This window comes from Eurytemora carolleeae, unplaced genomic scaffold, assembly GCF_000591075.1.
Source record: "Eurytemora carolleeae unplaced genomic scaffold, Eaff_2.0 scaffold301, whole genome shotgun sequence".
NCBI classification, from domain to species: Eukaryota; Metazoa; Arthropoda; class Copepoda; order Calanoida; family Temoridae; genus Eurytemora; species Eurytemora carolleeae.
The window spans coordinates 151,497-171,461 of NW_019396211.1; the positions used below are offsets into that span (position 1 = coordinate 151,497).

General features: G+C 32.9%; 1 protein-coding gene across 1 annotated transcript in view; it reads left to right on the forward strand.

Moving 5' to 3' along the window:
- The window catches only part of LOC111698261 (uncharacterized), a 29,613-nt gene that overhangs the window by 8,385 nt on the left and 1,263 nt on the right, over positions 1-19,965 (forward strand). The window contains exons 4-18 of the mRNA XM_023468549.1: positions 1,036-1,075; positions 1,231-1,267; positions 3,461-3,626; positions 3,856-3,945; positions 4,194-4,237; positions 4,439-4,507; positions 4,858-4,966; positions 5,025-5,096; positions 6,106-6,192; positions 6,686-7,060; positions 7,776-7,919; positions 8,215-8,342; positions 8,905-9,035; positions 10,771-10,886; positions 18,820-18,908. Coding sequence (XP_023324317.1) covers positions 1,036-1,075; positions 1,231-1,267; positions 3,461-3,626; positions 3,856-3,945; positions 4,194-4,237; positions 4,439-4,507; positions 4,858-4,966; positions 5,025-5,096; positions 6,106-6,192; positions 6,686-7,060; positions 7,776-7,919; positions 8,215-8,342; positions 8,905-9,035; positions 10,771-10,886; positions 18,820-18,908 — 1,697 coding nt within the window. The remainder of the gene's footprint in view (positions 1-1,035; positions 1,076-1,230; positions 1,268-3,460; positions 3,627-3,855; positions 3,946-4,193; positions 4,238-4,438; positions 4,508-4,857; positions 4,967-5,024; positions 5,097-6,105; positions 6,193-6,685; positions 7,061-7,775; positions 7,920-8,214; positions 8,343-8,904; positions 9,036-10,770; positions 10,887-18,819; positions 18,909-19,965) is intronic.

Consider the following 19,965-nt stretch of genomic DNA (forward strand, 5'->3'; position numbering starts at 1 on the left):
TTAACAAAATATAATGAAAATGTTGAATACCTAACAAAGTTATCTATGTTAAATTACGAAATGTTCCTTTAGGTTCTATTATCTTAACTGACCGATCTTAAAAGAAGTCATAAAATATTAAAGCCCTACACTGGTATACTTTTTATTTTCAATTAAAGGGAGAGTCTGCCTAGACATGGTAGTTGAGCTGAGAATGCAGTATTGCAGAGAAATTTCAAATATTCATTTATGACAATTATACCTATTAGACGTTTTAACGAAGCATATTTGTTCAGTAAGAGTGCAATTTTCATCTTTAAAATCCTCATAGATTGCTCATTTTGAAGGGATAGTTTTGAAAATCGGATTTGTAAAATAAATAATCAATGACGTCGACAAAAAATGTAACAGAAAGAGAAGGATAGATCGGGAGAGAAGGGTCAAATAAATCCTAAAAAATGTCTCTGCAATACTGCACTTTCAGCTCAACTACCATGTCTAGCCAGACACTCTCTTTAATTATAAAATGTTCATGTTTGTTCAGTGACTCTACCTTATTTTCCCCGTAGATATTTCATTTTGATGCTTCATTGCATTCAGAAAACATTTAACAGCAATCTTCTGATCTAAACATTACTTCGAGTTTAACACAAATATTTAGAAAATATTTTAAAAGAATTCAGTCGTATGATGAGGTAAAATTTAGGCTGGCCAATCTAGTATAAATCAAGTTCAAAAAGACTATTGACGTAAATTCACGTGAACCTTCATTTGGAGAGTTGAACGCCCGATTCACAACGGTACCCAGAAACCTTTGTCTGAGAAAAAAGTAGGAAGATTTTTTTTCTGAAATTTAAAATTTTAGCATTATTCATGTAAATTGCAGATTCATTAAGCTAAAGCAAAGTCGGCCGATTTAGTGAAATATAACCAAAATATCTTTAAAAATAACGATGTGAATCACATGAAATTCCTTTGACAGTCCCTAATTGTAAGAAATTGGAAAAAAATAGTAAATGTTTTAAAACTAAGTTTGCTTTAAACATTTGAATATAGTTGTAGAGCCGAAAACAGACTGGAGTGTCCCAAATAAAAGGAAAATCGTCTTTATTGATAAAATTGAATTCCACAAATTCTTTTGCTTTATCTTTTCCCGATATCTCTTTCAGGATGAATAATTCTTAGACTTTCCGTTACAAGTCTTTACTTTTTATTTATTCTTTTAACCTGACAAATGACGATATTTAATAGATGTTACGAATCCACAAACCTCAGTCTGCCACGAAAGGTAAAGGAGCTTAGCACTCAATTCATTTATTATATTTGCAACCTGATTAATAATAAACTTTAGATATTTCGAGCTTTGGCATTTAGATAAAGCAGATTTCATAGTTTGAATTGTGTCAGAAGTGTAGGAATCAGGCTCCAAATAATGGGACTTTTCTTTCAAAGATGGGTCATTTCAAAAATGGAAATTTCATAGATGTAAAATGCTATAGTTAACCCTATTCCTGCTGGGTGGGGTCAATTTGACCCCCCCCCCCTGTAGTTTTTTTTACATAACTGAAAAAGTATTGGTCTGAGGCTGTTGAAATTTTCTGACTTTTCCTACATACCCAAAGCCCTCCTTTTAGGCCTAAAACCGGGCTTTAATACCAACTGCCTGAGTCCTCAGGCACACTGCCTGAATAACTGCTTTTTCCTGTAACAAACTAAATCTTTGTTTTGACCCACTTCCACTTGTCAGATTTTGATAAAATTTAGCTTTTTGGAAAGCCTTTGACATAAGGAAACGAATTGCACAAGTTTTGCGAAAAAATTGTAATTTTTGCAAATAATCTGTCAAGGGAAATTTGCACATTTTTAGTTTTTCTTGATTAAAAATCAGGAAATTTAAAATTTTGCAAATTTTTTTTTGCAAACAATTTTACTATATATCTGGATTTTGCGATTAAAAATTAAATTTTTGCAAATTTGCAAATTTTTTTTGCAGATTCTAAAAGAAGAGCACAAAAGATTTCCAATGATGTATCATTTGTCATATTTGGACATCAAACATGGGATTTAGAGGGGGTCAATCCAGCATATCCTGGTTTTCATGTACCCCAGCAGAGATAGGGTTAATTGGGATAGACGAAACAATGTTTAGATGGGACTTTTCATATAGTTGGGTCATTTCAAAAATGGGACATTCCTTGGTTGGGGTCTTTTATGGATAACATTTCATGGATAGGACATTTCATAGATATTACTGTATTTATAGTATTGGGACATTTTATAACCAAGATGCATTGTTTAGATCGGACCTCTCACAGACATGACATGATATAAGTGAAATATTTTGATCATAGAAATTGAAGTTTTCTTAGAAATCTGGCAAAAAAAAAGACTAGAAACCATTGAAAATTGTTGAATTACAAAATTATTTAGGAGTTTGTCCTAAAACATTTCTTGATGAAAAATCTTATCCCTAATCCTTATAATGCCCCCCCCTCAAAACAAAAAAAAAACTCTACAACCCACTTATACAAAAGCCTAACATACAATGTACAATTTTGCAAACCTTTGCAATGCATGGCTTTCTTTCCAATTACAAAACTTTAGAATAGTACAAATGTTTATTTTTCAAATAATCTTCTGTCACGGAATGCTTTTTAGAAATACTTTTGACCATGAAAAGTAATGCTTCTTGCTTCTAATATTTTATTTAATCTCAATGTCGTCTCTGAAACTATAGATATTTAGTTATTTACTGACATGTTGACATATAAAATGTATTCTTATTGACAAAATTGTTTTTAAAATATATGGTTTTGTTAAAATCGTTAAATCGGAATATGTGAATATAATTGTTACTGACTATAAAAACATCATGGACAACAAAAACGATTGTTTAAGACGAAAGACATTTTCAAAAATGGCATTCTTATCATAGGAATAATTGTTAATTACGTTTGAAAATATCAATTAATGATAGTTTTGATTTTTTTTAATCGAAGATGAAAAAACACCCTGATTCCCCCGGGTAGAGTGATAAGAATTTTAGGGGCTGTATGCGTAATTTCAATTCTACAATGACAGAGTGGCATGTGCTTTTAACAATAGTACCATGAAAATCTTTGCTTGAAGTATTAGATATTCATGCTTTTTTGTGTTTTTTAAAACTTTATTTTTTTATTTGTGGTTTCTCTGTTAAATTGGCTTGTACAGTTCTTGCAATAGAAACAGTGCATGGATTGTCAGAAGTAAACACTTTTCAAGGCAGAAAATCGACGTCATCTATCTTATAGGCCAAAGGAAGGTTTTAATGATACCATTGTGAGTCTGGCACTACCCCCTTTAAATAGGGGTTCCTTGAGATTACAAAGACTGTCCCTTTGCAGAGAAAACAATTGTAAAAACTTTGCCAATTAAGAAATATTCGCGCAAAAGAAAACAAAGCTTATCTCTTTCTGGACTCACAAGGTTATATTTTTCTAAGGTTATGAGGTGTGAGGAGAGAAGGGACCCTGTCACTCTACAACATCTAAAAAATTATGATGTTGTCCCCCAGGAAAGGGAAAAGGAGAAGAACATCCCCCAGGAAAGGGAACAGGAGAAGAACATCCCCCAGGATAGGGAACAGGAGAAGAACACTAATCTTATAGGAAACCATGGATTTAAAGCAGGAGAAAACTCTTCATTATAAAGATTTAGAAATGTAATTTAATTTTGCTGTTGTTCTTAATGAAAGCATATTACTGTAGCAAACAACTTTTTAAAATGTTTGCCCTTGGATTCAAAAGAACAGAAATATATCAATCAATTTTAGCAAGACATTTTTAGAAGACAGAATATTTTAGGAAGAGTTAATTTTTTAATGCATGATTTTATCAGAAAATGGAGTTCCACAAGGTTCAATTGTTGGAACCAGAATAAAGAAGCCTATTCCAAGACCCCTTTCCTTAGCCCAGTTTGCAGATATAGGTAGGTCGTGCTAAATTTGCTGACGGTTTCTAAGCAAAAATGTTTTTTTTCCCGAACAGAGTATTTAGCGATGGTTAACTTAATTTTGGCATAAAAACACAAGAATTTTTTATTGATATTTTTATAAAAATAGTTTTTAAATCAATTCATGATATAATTTGAGTTTCCTTTTCAAAATGCATAATTTTATTTTCCGGAACATTTTGATTTATTAAAATACAATGTTTGATGTTTATTTTATATTTTAGAAACTATACCTACAGTTGTTCTTACTCCAGAGAGCCCACCAAAGGAAATTATTCAAATATGGATAACCTTACCTAACCCCCCCTCTTCTCCTCATCAAACAAATTTAAAAACACACATTTTGAAAGTAATGATTTTAATACTGCCAAAGAATTAGGTAGTTATATAGCAAAATCTATTAATGCACCTCTGTCACGTGATAAATGTTATATATTCAAGTTTTAATATTTTAAGATCTGTTGATTAGGATTCTGGAAACCATCGTAGAATAGAAACTTTATATTCACCAGACAGTGTTAACTCACATCTAATCCAGGTAAATTCATTGATAATTTAATTTATACTCATAAATATATTTTGTACTACAGTACTTATGTTTTGTTTACATCTTGCAGAATTACAGTGATAACCAGAAACCTCTGAACTAGAAAGTCTACTTTTAGACTCAAGTTATAACTTTAAATTGTCCAATGAACATGAGACACAGCAAGTGTGCAGTGTAAACAGACCAAGTTCACTTAATAAGTATAAGTTTAATAACTTACTAGTAAAGCTACTTTGTTTGTAAGAGCATTAAATGCACCTCAGTATTGCTTAAATGTCGTCTTCCTATTCTACAGTTATCTAGTTATCACTGTATTATTGACGTGATATATTTTAATTTAGAATGAGACTGATTTAGTACCTGAACTACCTGAACTAGCATTGTCCATGGCTGATGACGAGTCAATGATCCTTTGTGGCAAAAATACTACAGTAACAAAAACTTGCATAGGTGAACAAAATAAATTTAATTTTAGTTTTATGAAATCTTAATGGATCTTTATTTCTAGATTTAATACCTGAGCATTCAGCTTTAGTACTTCCATTTGGAAATACGAGTATAAAAACAACATTAGCTACGGGTATGTATTGTAAATGTATAAGGAGGCAATCTCTGTTTGTCTGTTTGTTTGTATGTTCGATCATTACTCATGAACCCCAATTTGCCTCAAATTTTGATTGGGGAACTCGTGAGAATCACGGGAATGTTCTGTTTATGGTTTTGATATTTTAAGTTGTGTGGGTCAAATTTGATATGGAAAATAACTTAAATCATTTAAAACCCAAGCGCGGGTAAACGGCGGGAGTAGTAACCATGAGTTTTGAGACTCTGGGCAACGCTGGGTTCAAAAGCTAGTAATGTATATCATTTTATAGATATTATGATAATTAGGTGTGTTTTCTACATTATAAGATAAATGTATTTAACTTTTTAATTAAACATATTTTAATCCTTAACTTCACAGATGAAAATAAAAATTAGGTAATGCGCACTTGGAACAAATACTCTTTGAGTTGTGCTAAACAAAAACACAATTCCCCCCCCCCCCCCTTCCAACAGGAACAGGGGTATGAGACACCGCAAAAACACATTTAAAAAACTGGAGACTGTCCAACCCTGCATTTAACTTGTAAACATTGCTTCTTCTAAGAAATGAGTAGATTACAATTTAGAATGAATTTTCTTCAAATTTTCTCAACTTCAAATTAAACACTTGTGTCCAAAATTTTTTCTTGTTATTATGTATTATGGCAAGATAATTTATGCAAACTTTAACATTTTAAATGACAAACTATTATTTTTAATTTATTTTAAAAGGACTGTAAACATAATTTTAGATGAACCTCCATGCCAAGATGGCAATACCAGAATCACAACTCTACCCTAATAGCTTTGTCTGATCAAGTATTAATGAGATATCAATGTTTAAAGTTTTGAAAACTCATTATTTTCAATTGTAGGTTCTCTACAAAATTACTTGCACATTTTTACTGCATGAACTATAAAGATTTGAATGGTACCTATGGGAACTTTGCATTGTTTACAGTCCCTTTATAATTACTAGCTAATATATAGTTTGTTATTACTAGAACCTGGAACAGTAGTCACTAAAAGTTCATTATCAACTGGAACACTGCATTTTCTAAAAGACTCCGGGGACGGGACTATATCCATAGGAAACTAGCAAAATATAAATCAATCAAACAATCTTTTTTTAGCTTAAAAGGAATTGAGTCTTTGCTACAAACTGAAATGTTCAACTTTCTTTTCTTTGTAAACTGAAGGTGTAAACCTATAGTTATATTTCAAGGCTATTTGATCTAACCGAATTCATAGTTTGAAATATGTAATGCTACCACAATCAGGTTTATATATATATGGATTAGAAAATCGGAAGTTGTGACAAAGGCGCAATTCCTTTAGATCTGTATCTGAGAAGTCTATGATTTACATATAATAAGTTACGCAGATGAAAAATGGATTGAGCTGGAAACTTTAGAATGGTGGATATCGGGATTAATGCTTGATCCACTCTTTTTCTTAATCTCCAGATTAAATATTGCTTGTTTTCCTTATGAATTTAATCTCCAGATTAATTAACAGGTCGGGATTAAGGATATCACAATCTAAAGTTTTCAGCTCTGTTTTGATAATATTTTGATGGTTTAGCGACCACAAGTTTCTGTGGTTTCCAGCGCACAGTTGTCACCAACTCTCTAGGATGTGACGCACCAAAATCTTCAGCAAAATCAACCACCGTTCTTTATACAGTTAACTCTAAGCCTGTTATCTGTGAAAACCCATTCCGAAAAGTGTTTGCAAAACGGAAACAGTTTTACCAAGCCAAGGAGAACCGTGATTCTACCTCACCGGAAACCTCGAGTAAGAAACTGCTCTGGCGGCCATGTAACCATGCTTGTCGCCGGAACTCCTTGTGTCCAGATAACCGGCCAGCTGATCCACCCTCACCGAGATACTTTACACTTAATGCAAATATCCAGCCATTTGATGCATTTACTATCAGACATCACCTTAACAGTGAAGGAAATTTTCTTATCTTCAAGAAGAATTTTTTTCTAATTTTTTGAAAAAAGACAAAAACTTTTATGGTTTATTTCTTTATCTCAATAGAAGGATTTGGATGTAATTTACTGTTCAAGAATTTTCATATTTTGGGTAAACTTTTGTTGATGTTTAGATATTTCACTTTTCTAACCTCAACAAATATTCAATATTAAACAAAAACGGTCAAATACAAAAAAATGTCGAAATGTAATTTATATATTAAACCATTATTGTAAAGCCAATATTCAACTGACTATAGTTTTTGGTCAACACTCAAAACTTTACAATTGTGTATATTCTATAGCATTGTTTTTCTTTTATTTTACAGAGGGACTCAAGCAACTGTCGTGTTTTAATAATTTAATTTTAAGCTCCTAGTTAACTCTTTGCTTTGATGCTATCCTGTTTGAACAATTGTTCATTTGAGCTATTGTTCATTTGAACTATTGTTCATTTGAACTATTGTTCATTTGAACTATTGTTCATTTGAACTATTGTTCATTTGACCAATTGTTCATTTGAACTATTGTTCATTTGAACTATTGTTAATTTGAACTATTGACATGACGTCATATCTAAACGGTAGTAGTTCAAACAACTGCATGAAAATTTATTATAACAAAAAGTACATTGGTAATATTTAAGCCAGAAATAAATATTCCCTTGAAAAACAAAAGATGAGAAAACTTGGTAGGTGAAAATAACCCTTCGACCACTGCTGTAAATCTAAGCATGAATTCTGATTCTGGTTTTCCTGTTCAGCTGCTACCAGATGCACAAGGAATTATGTACCAGACTAAGGTTGACATACCAGAGGAGGGGGCAGAGGCACACTTAGGTTAGTTTTGTGNGGTTTAATTACAGGTTTAATTACAGGTTTAATTACAGGTTTAATTACATTTATATATTTTACGCTTGGGGAACAAAATCGACAAAAATCTAACTCATAACATGTACACTGTTTAAAAATAATAATTTTTTGTTTGTTTTAAACTACAAAATATCATCAAAACTTTAAACATTGGAGAAGTTTCGTATTCTTCTTATTTTTAAGCCGAATTAAGAAGTAAAAAAGCAAAGAATACTGTTTTATTTATGAAGATTGGCAGGCATTTTCAATCTGACTTTTTCAGAGGTAAAAGTGCAGAAGGATGGAAGTTTGATAACTACGAAAAGAACCGGTTCCTCGGATTGTACAAGCAACGAGATCTCTGTACAATTATTAGATGGAGGGAGTAGAGTCAGTATTCAACAAAGCCAGGTACAGTGCAGGGCTGGCCAGGTACAGCATAGGGCTGGTCAGCTACATATAGGGCTGGCCAGGTACAGTATAGGGCTGGTCAGGTACAGTGTAGGGCTGGCCAGGTACAGTATAGGGCTGGTCAGGTACAGTGTAGGGCTGGCCAGGTACAGTGTAGGGCTGGCAAGGTACAGTGTAGGGCTGGTCAGGTACAGTGCAGGGCTGGCCAGGTACAGTTAGGGCTGGCCGGGTACAGTGTTTGGCTGGCCAGGTACAGTTAGGGCTGGCCAGGTATAGTGCATGGCTGGCCAGGTAAAGTTAGGGCTGGCCAAATAACCATAAAAGGGACTGAGAACGCAAATTAAAATGACCTACCATTAGAAGAATGGTTTTTTTGTGTCATTACGGTACACTTAAAAGCTTTCCTGATAAGAATGAATAAAAAATCCATGGGTTCTCTACGTTGGGCAATTTTAATTGTGGTTTCTGATTGAAAGTAACGTGCAGAAACAGTTAGGAAATTGTTTTCAAGCTAGAACAAAGATACGATTGTCCCCGTCTAATACTACTAATTATATTATAGATTACTCTACCACTGAACGACACTAAATCAGTCCGACCTACCTCTCTTCATATACCAGGATCTAAATATGCTACTGTTCGGCCTCAGAGTCTATACCAGGGGAGAGGTACTTCACCCTCTTCAGTTCCAAGGTAAACCCAGAGTTAAAATATACCACGGGAGAGGTACTTCAGCCCCCTCAGTTCCAAGGTAAACCCAGAGTTAAAATATACCAAGGGAGAGGTGCTTCACCCTCTTCAGTTCCTAGGTAAACCCAGAGTTAAAATATAAAAAGGGAGAGGTGCTTCACCCTCTTCAGTTCCTAGGTAAACCCAGAGTTAAAATATACCAGGGGAGAGGTACTTTACCCTCTTCAGCTTTTAAGTAAAAGACGACCCTCACTCCCTTCTATCATAAAATCATACAAAAACAGATTTTGCCAGATTTTCTTGACATTTTATTTAGAAAAGTATTCAAGGTTCAGATGAAAAAGAAAACATATTTGCATGCTTTCTCTCTCTTGTATAATCTACATTTTGTTATTGCTCAAACTTAGATAATTACACTTTTAAAGAGCGTGTTTTGAAACAGTTACACATTTCACTATTCATTGATAAATTCAAAATATTTTTGAAACATACAGAGGCGCAACTTAGCGCTGTGCCGTGGCCGGGGAAGCACCTTTTTTAGTTCCCATAGGATGGGTCGATAGGGATTTTAAAATGTAAAATTTACAATTTAAAAACAGGGACAAATGTTGGAAATGAAGTTGTTTCCAAAAGAAAATTGCAAAGTTTTAAAACACACTTACTTTATGTCCTAACATTTTTCGAAAACAAATGAAAAAAATTTAACCATTTCCGTAATACCACCTGAGAAAATTATGTCAACATGATTTTAACTCTTGAACAAAGACCTAAGCTGAAATCATTTGAATGGTGGATATCGAGATCAATGCTTGATCCTCTCTTTTTCTTAATCTCCAGATTTAATATTGCTTCTCCTCTTTTGGTTAAAATCTTCAGAGTTGGGAACTTTAGAATGAGATATCCTTAATCCCGATCGGTTAATTAATCTGAAGATTAATAACAAGAGGAGAACAAGCATTATCATTTAATCTCGAGATTAAGAAAAAGAGTGGATCAAGCATTATTCCCGATATCCACCATTCAAAAGTTCCCAGCTCAGATAGTTGAAACCTTCTGAAAGTTTTGATAATTCAAAAGAAGAAAATTAATTATTTCCCTCTATACATTCTGATCATAAATATGCAATCTGCACGAGCTGGTCAATGTGCATTTTTTTAATACTCCAGCTGTCAAGAAATCCATAGAATCTGCAGGATCAACAGAAGATATCGGTATTTTTACAAGAATTCTGCATAAATTCATCAATAATACAATGACATGACCATGCTGGTTAAAAGACTAAATGAAATCAATTAAAACTGTTTCAGGTTTATTGATGAACAAAATTAGATTTTAGTAAAGAATCATTTTTCATGAGGTTGCCATAGTTTTGGCTTTAATAAGCAAGCTTTTTTCAAGATCTAGCCAAGTTATTAGTTTGAAATAGTCTACGACAATAACAATATGTTGCAAATATGGAATCAAGAGCTTACGTTAAGTGTTCAGTTCCTCTGTGTTTACAAGCAGGTTTAATTACAGGTTTAATTACAGGTTTAATTACAGGTTTAATTACAGGTTTAATTACAGGTTTAATTACAGGTTTAATTACAAGTTTAATAACAGGTTTAATTACAAGTTTAATAACAATAAGTCAAACTAAAGCATGCATATTGCATTTTAAGTATTCATATTCCTACGTCGTCAATCATAAAAAAATGACTTGAAAAATATTTTATGAAAATAATTTTTTTGATTCCAGGTATAATTCCCTGCCCAACTTAAAAGGATTTGCCCCTGAAGGGATAACTGGAGGAGGGGGGTGGAGCTACCAGTCCCACCCCCGGGATGAGGAGAAAAGAATAGCTTATACAAGAGGTAGGTCGTCTTTTCTGGTATGTACAGGGTGTCTCAATAAACATGGAAATTAAGTAAAAACTTTTATATCGTCTTCGATCCATGCGGCATTTTTTCATAAACACAAATATTGCAGTATTCCAGTTTAAACAAAATTGATTGAGATATTGCAAAATTTGTAAAAATTTCAATTTATTTTCCAAATCAAAATTATCTTAATATCTTCGTAAATTTTTAAGACACAAGAATAGACTAGAAAAGTCTAGAAAGGTTTGGATAGGTCTAGAAAGGTCTAGACAGGTCTAGAAAGGTCTAGAAAGGCCTAGAAATGTCTAGAAAAGTCTAGAAAGGTCTAGAAAGGTCTAGAAATGTCTAGAAAGGTTTAGAAATGTCTAGAAAGGTCTAGAAAGGTCTAGAAAGGTCTAGAAAGGCCTAGAAATGTCTAGAAAAGTCTAGAAAGGTCTAGAAAGGTCTAGAAATGTCTAGAAAGGTCTAGAAATGTCTAGAAAGGTCTAGAAAGGTCTAGAAAGGTCTAGAAAGGTCTATACAGGTCTAGAAGGGTCTAGAAAGGCCTAGAAATGTCTAGAAAGGTCTAGAAAGGTCTAGACAGGTCTAGAAAGGTCTAGAAAGGCCTAGAAATTTCTAGAAAGGTCTAGAAAAGTCTAGAAAGGTCTAGAAAGGTCTAGAAAGGACTAGACAAGTCTAGAAAGGTCTAGAAAGGTCTAGAAAGGTCTAGAAAGGTCTAGACAGGTCTAGAAAGGTCAAGAAAGGTCTAGAAAGGTCTAGAAAGGTCTAGAAAGGTCTAGAAAGGTCTATAGACCACTTTATGAAAAGATTGTAAAACGTAAGGCCTCGTTTTTATGATTACTTTATCATGCATTAAATTTCAGTATCAAAGACGTCTTTCAAGTCGTTTCTCAATTACCATGTTTATTGGGACACCCTGTAGTACAGTGAGAACCAGAAAACTGTGGAATAAAAAGACGACATTTCAGTAATTATTAAGTGTATTTGATGTTATTATACAATGAAATGGGTCTGTTGCCGCGGAAAAATCGCTGTGTCACATGTTCATTTGACTAAGTCATAACTTAAGTCGTTTTCCGTTTCTATAATTTTCTTGTTCTCACTGTATGTAAGGTAACTGTAGGTGTACAGTGTAAACTACTCCAAAAATGATTTAAATATCAATAGACGCTCAATCTAAATATAGAGTGTCTTTATAGGATATATCAAACCTTTTTTTAAGTTTTAAGTTGCTAAAATTATCAAAATTGTTTTGATACTAATATTTAACTCAAAAGATAAAAGGAAATATCTGAATTTTGAAAAAAAAACCTACTTAACCTTGCAATTTCATATAAATTTCTTATAACTTAACTTTGTTTTTTTTTTCTTAAAAAGTAATATACATGAAAAATAAATAGGTATACACGTAACAGTTAAAAATTAAATACAATTGTTTGCTAAGAATTGTTTTTTGATGGATTCGAACAATAGTTGAGCTGTGAGCAGAAGTTAAAAAGTTTGTTTTGCGTTCTTTCCAAATACCTAATATAATATTAGAAATAAAGCGTATACATATTATAGATATTAACTTAATTTAAACACTATTTACGATTTAACAGGAAATCCTGAAAGGAATTGTAGAAGTGACATTCACAGTGATACCCTTTCTGAAGGATGAAGGCTGAAAGAGATATCCTTATTTTTTCTACCTGAACTTTGATTATTTTCAATTTTGGTTTCAACTATGGGGGGGGGGGGGTCTATTTTAGTGTGTCTTTTAAACATGTATAAGGGTGTCAGTATGAACGAGACAGGGGAGAATGTTAAATCTATTTAGCATTACTGGAACAACTATGTCACCACGCAGGGTAAATCTATTCGGTTATATATTAGAAACTCAAAACAATAGTGCTTTTCACGATTGCTCTCAAAAAAGATGAGTTATTATCGAAAACATATAAGATTTCTATCTTACTTTTAGTTTGGCGAGGGGCATTGAAGTCCACTAAAGGCATAAAGGTTGTGTTCTATTATAGGAAAAATGTTTCGATTCACAACGATAATAGCTTTTAATCTTGATATGATCAATTATATGGAAGACATCATCGTTTTTCTAGCTTTCTAACAATCTTCTGCTTTGGATCTGTAGCAAAAGTCCGCACGCCATGCTTTTCTTTGGTAAAACCACAATTAAAAATAATGTATTTTTAAGTTAAACATAATCGATCGTTATAAATCAAGCCTGTCATTTTAAAAAAAGGGTGGGTAGAGGGAACTTTAAATTAAATCTATAGTTTCCTTGACAACAACAATCTAGCATTGAATTTCAACTGTCTTTTCTTACCTGCTGGAAAACAGTTAGTTTCACTTTAAGTGCATTTTCAGATTTGTAAAATAGAATTCATTTTGAATCTAATGCACATCCAAAACTTTTAATATTATAATACAATTGATTATATAAATATGTATGTGCTAGTTCTTCTAAGATATTTCCTTTAATTTGATACAGATTGTCTTAAAATATGGTTGTATATAATCTTTGATGAAAAAAACATGTATAAAAGTCTGGTCCTCTTTTGTATCTGTAAAATGAAACAATATTAAAAGTCAAGACAATTTTTTTGTTTCTAAAATTTATTAAAAGCACAAAAAAGAAAAAGCGCATGAGGTATTTTTTGATAAAATGGTTTTAAAGAAAATACTTATAAATAAGGTTTTCGATAGCCATGGCTTCATAAAAATTCTACAAGTGTGGTTTCTTAAACAGGGTTATCCAGATATGAATTTAGAGACGACTGTACGGACCTAGTAATATGTTTAGAGACGACTGTACGGACCTAGTAATATGTTTAGAGACGACTGTACGGACCTAGTAATATGTTTAGAGACAACTGTACGGACCTAGTAATATGTTTTTTTTTCATTAAATTTAAGATTTCCTGCAGCTCCAGTGCACATATTTCGTTCTTTGCAAAATCATCTTTAACAATTACAAACTAATTAGAAACACGATGCAAAAAATTCCTATCATTTTGTTCTTGATATAGAACTTACCAAAAGCATGTGCTTCAAAATTACTATCGTTTTGCTCCAAATTACGAATAGAACGTTAAAAATATTGAAATATGCGAGCCATTTTTAACATTTAATTAATAATTTTAGTTAATATTAGTTGTTTTGAATTTCTTAAGTTCGAAAACATGAACAAAATGTTCTGACTGCAAAAGAGTATAATTTAAACTTTACTAAACTTTACTTACATAATGCAATTTCTACCGATGACCCACTAAGTGTTGATTTACCTTTAAACCTTATAATGGGACTGTTTACGTCTTTTAAAGTGACCCTCCGTTTATATATTTGGAAATGTCTGATTCACAAAAGTGCACTTTAACCTCTATCTGAGTAAGAATTATGAAGATATCGTTGTTTTTCTATCTTAAAATGGATTTTCCATATTTGTCAGCTAGTTTGTTTATAAAATAAGGTGAATCCTTCAAAACTAATAACCACAATTAAAACATTTTCAAAAAGAAAATAAGTATCTCATTAATCATTGATCAGACTAAGGTTTAAACGGAACTTTGTGTATTTCTTTCTACAAAGAGAAGTTCCCCTTGATATTGCGTCATACTGTCCCTGTTAGCTCTCGCATAGACATATGTAACCGGTGTCATGCAGGGAGCGGATTCTTGCACGGGGCAGACTCCCTCTAAAGTTTTAATCATTTCAACACAATGTTAGACATTAAACGCAATGCTAGGAAATTTTCCGATATTTATTAATGTTGTTTGATTTGAAAAACACATTAAAAATTATATCTATGTTTCGAGTAAATATTAATTCAATAGGAAATAACCTTTTTTTTTACTTTAACCCCTTTAAAATACAGTTAAGAACTAAATGCGTACTTCATATTTGTCAACTAATAATTTTTAATGTTTTAACATTGATTTTTTTGTCTAATATTGTGTTAAAATGGGTAGTCCTACAAGAGTCGAGTCCGCCCTGAGTCCGCTCCATGCAGGACACCGGAAACATATGTACTTAAATAAAATCAACCAATGTGTCCGTGTCCGCTTTTATTCCTGAATCAGCAAATTTTGGATATTTTATCTTTAATTTTCTGGCAAAACGAAGAGATATTTTCTTGAAAATAGCGAAAGATTTAGAATTCTCTTAAATAGATCTTTAACATTCCATTCCCTGTCTCTCAATAATAAGCTTAACATTTTCTGTAAAATTTTGCAGGGTTACCCACAAATCATGAAACTTTATTGACGACCTGAAATTTATATATACTGTTGAAGGGTGAATTTGGTCCCACGCTTTAGATTAAAGTCTTTGAAAACTAAAAGTTATTTTACATGTACATGTACATCGTTTTTTAACTGCTTTTTTAACATTCAACATTTGTTTAATTTTCGGAGGCTTAACAAAAATCTTAGATGTTGAATATAAATTAATCTTGTATATTTTATAACAGTGAGCAAAAATTTTGCGCTGCAAAAAAAAACATTAACCATTTTCATCATTATTAAACCCTTAAAGGGACTTGAAGCGTAACTCTGGGAAATCGTTGTTTTCAGATTTGTTGCGTATTTCTTGAATATGATCTGTTTAATACTACGAATCTATACAACATCTTACATATATACGTTTTGGTATAATTTTGACACAGTTTTATATCAATTTCTCGAGACAGAAACATCAAACAGAACTCTTATAGGTCTCAATCAACTCCTGAGATTCTCAGGTTTCAGCCTATACCCCCTTTCATTTTTCATTGACACTCCCTTTAAACTAGTTTTCTATTTCACATTTTTTGAAGAACACTGAATCAGCCTTAGCCCTACTGTTTCCTACTGTTTTCTACTATTTCCTACTGTTTCCTACTGTTTCCTACTGTTTCCTACTGTTTCTTACTGTTTCCTACTGTTTCCTATTGTTTCTATGTTCTTAAACATAGCTGCATATCAATTTACTTTAAGTGTAAAATCCGGGTAAAAAATTGAAATTTAACTCGAGGTTATTTTAATTCTGTTTCACTCAAACAAACACAGTTTGTAGGAGTAAACAAGGAAGAATTTGTTCTATTTTTTAAAAATATTTTCTAAATTTAAAAAAGGATTTTCTAATTTTCCACCGATTTATTTCTTTACTCGGTAGTAGACAAATTAAGTTTTTAACAATTCCATATCACGAATTATATTTTCTTATTTCCTTAATAAAATATTTGATAAATAAATGTTTTAAGATTGTGTTATACATACAGGGCTACCATACAAAATATGGCACTTTTCGTCAACCTGAAAATTGGGATTTTGCCTTGCATTTAGATGTTGAACGACATGATTTGGTAAATTTACATTTGTACGGAATATAATTGTAATAAGACAGAATATTTCATCATTTCATTTAACGATGGTAAAACACATTTTTAAAAGCAAACACATTCAGGCTCGTAGCTAGGAATTTTTACAGGGGGGGGGGGGCACTTAGATTTTAGAAATTTGAGATGTAGGTAATATAACCTGAGCTGAAAACTTTAGAATGGGGGATATCGGGATTAAGGCTTAATCCACTCTTTTTCTTAATCTCGAGATTAAATATTGCTTGTTCTCCACTCATTTTTAATCTCCAGATTAATTATCCGATCAGGATTAAGCATATCCCATTCTAAAGTTTTTAGCTCTGAAGAATTAATGGCTAAAAACTAAAAAACTAGATTTTTAACTTATCAGGCATTCTAGTTATAGATATTGAGAAGCTATTTGCATCAAAACAAAAAAAATACTAGAAGAATTAGATGTAGAGATTTAAGTTAAACTATAAAGAACATTTCTGAACATTTTTAATTACGATAAGACAATACTTATTTTTAATACAGGGAAAGCAAAGGATGTAAATGTCTGTAAACATCAAGAAAAGCTTAAGTATGAAAATCTTCAGTTTTCCCAAAACTAATTCATTCGAAAAAACTCCCCTTCAAGTTTGAGGATCAGTAAAAATAGCTTCTCCTAAACTTGGCCGGATTTCATATATAATTTCAATTTGTCTCCATGTTACTTTTTCCTGTACAATGGTTCATTAGATTAATTATTCTTATAAAAGAAGGTAAAAGGTTAACCTTCTCAAAATACGAACAAATTAAGTTAAACCTTTTATCATTTCACAAGACAGGATAGAACTAAAAATTCCCAAATAATTTATTACAAAAAGCAATCAATTTTTTCTTTAAAATGAAGAAAAAACAATCCTTTACACATTATAGCATTGGTGACAAAAATTAGATTTGATACCAATTTTCTTCCTTTTTTCTTCTTTCTTTCATTTCTTGTTTCCATCTTATAGTTTTTTGATTTTCTTCTTTGTCTCAGTTTGTCCCACTTTCGGGGGTAAAAGAGGGGGGGGCACGTGCCCTTGTGCCCCCTCCCTAGCAACGGGCCTGCTGAACACATTTGTTGCAAATGTACCTTTTTCTAACAAAAGCCAGTATTTAAGTGATTTTGTAATTCTTGGGTTTATTGGGACACCCCTTGTATCAGCTGATGTTAAGATTAAATGATTATAATCGGTTGATTTATTAGTGCTTTAAGTACAAAGGATGTAGAAAGCTTGAACAATTTGCTTGCAATGCTTCACTTCAATTCAAGGACATAGCAGAACATTCATGCATTCTTAAGTATGTAAATATGTAAACAAAATTAAATTATGCAATTTGTTTTGAGTAAACTATATAATCTTATACACTATCACTACAGGGTTACCGATGCTCAGAGGCGTACTCAAGGGGGGGGGGGGTTGGCCCACCCTGGATCAGTCAAATCGATGGTTCCCACGTTTTCAATTTTTTTTGGCCCCAACTCTGTAATATCCGGTCTATTTCAATTGTACCGGGCCGACTTTTAACCAGCTTTAAGTCAAGCTGTACAGTACAGTTATACAGCTACTTTGTAAGCCAAACTGGGGCCGGCTGTACGCCGAGTACACCAAATGAATAATCCCCTTCTATAATGAATAACAATTATAAATGTGCCAATGGAAACCAAGAGCCCCCCCCCCAAAAAAAAAAATCAGCACCTCGACCTCCTATAGCTGAGAAACTCGTCTGATTCTTCATGATTCTTTGATTAGAAACTTCCCTGAACATTTTGATTGGTGGTAGGTACTTTCCCAATGGCGACTTCCCAAGTGATAATTTACCAACTGCAGCAATTCTTCCCAAAACTTAGGTTGGAACCCCAGGAGGGGAGGGGGGGGGTGCCCACTTAAGTTTATATGGGAGGTTACCCCCAGGAATAGGATTTTAAGTACTTAACCCCAACCCCCCCCCCATACATACACCCCTGTTAAACCTATTGTTCATTTTAATCAGGCTCCAAATTAGTTCGGATACACTTTAGGTCGGTTTCCCAATTCTACCTGCTTTCTCACTAAACCTCGAATCAGATCAGCTGTTATCTGCAGTTTCAAAACAAACAAACTAACACAACAACAAGTTAACAATAGTAAATACTAATCAATGGAAACGTGACGTGACAACGTATTTATTGAAGAAGAATTGTTCCATTCTTCAAAATGGAGAATGTACGAGATATATCAGGTTGCTTCAAATAATATTCTTTAAATAGCAATTTAAATTCCTACTTTAATAAGAATTAAATACATTAAAGAAGGTCAAATATTAAGTAAAAAAAAATAAACATAATTGCTTGTAAGCTGTGCTGTGTATATTATTCTTTAATATTCGTTATATTTATTTTAGTTCAATTTTCATATACATATTCAGAATATTAGATTATACTTTTTGGGTCCGTCCTACGACTAGGACGGGGGCAAATATTGTACATCATGCTGCATATAGTTGTAAAAAACACAAATGTACACAAATTACAGTTCACTTGTATTTTTTTGCAAATGTTAAAATAATATGTTTGTTAAGCTCTGCTCTCTCATCAACTGGAGCAGAAGTTTAAACTTGAAAGCAGTCTCCGAGCAGAACAAGGGGAAGTTAATCATCTCAGACACGAGGTACTATTTAAAGTGATTTCAAGTGACCCTCTATAGTGGAAGATGGCAATGCCTGATTTAGACGGCTACACTCAAAACCATAATCTGATAAAATTGCACCGTCGCTTATCTCACTCGAAATTTTTTTTTATTTCTGTACGGTTTCTCAATTGCTTCTTATAAACAAGGAATGGGTATTGAAACCGCAAAGCCGTCATATGAAAATAAACGTATCCACCCAAAAGTACGATTTTGAACGTCGACTATGCGCTCAAACTCAGGATTTACAGCCTTTAAAAAGTTTTATGTCTCAAATGAATCCTGAAGAATTTGTCCACAACACTGTATACTCAATTTAACTACCTTACATAGCCGGTCTGTCCCTTTAAAGAAGCAAATACATTGATATCTAATTCATACTCGATCAGACAAAGCTATATCAAGGATACTGTTGTAAATCGGGTATAATAATAACATTTATTGCTAAATATCTGTTAAATTTACAAAATTGTCAGAAAAAAACATGTATATGTATGTAAATGTAAAATATTGCTACAAATAATATTTTCTTTTTTTTAGAATAGCAAAAGGATATAGCTATAGCAATTGAGAATTACTTGAAATCACGCTTACAGCCCCTTTAATATATAATAATTTCAGGGGTATATAGATAAACATTTTAAAGTTTTACTCCCCCCCCTCCCGGTGCGGTGTAGTGGGGATGTATATATTTTTTATGTCCCGGTGAGGCGTTAAAATGTTTCCGGGGGCGTGAAAAAATGTCCTTGTAGAAGGGCCAGTGGCGGATATAAGGGGGGTTATTGGGGTTATTTACCCCCCCCTAGAATCCTGGGGGTAAATACCCCCCCCTAGAATCCCGGGGGTAAATACCCCCCCCTAGAATCCTGGGGGTAAATACCCCCCCCCTAGAATCCAGGGGTTAAATACCCCCCCCTAGAATTCTAGGGGTAATTACCCCTGAACATATTTTCAGGCCCTGAATAGCAGGGGTTACTCCATTTGCTGCCTCTACAAGTAACAGTTCCAGTTGCCTTGACCCCTTCCCTTCAAAAAAAAA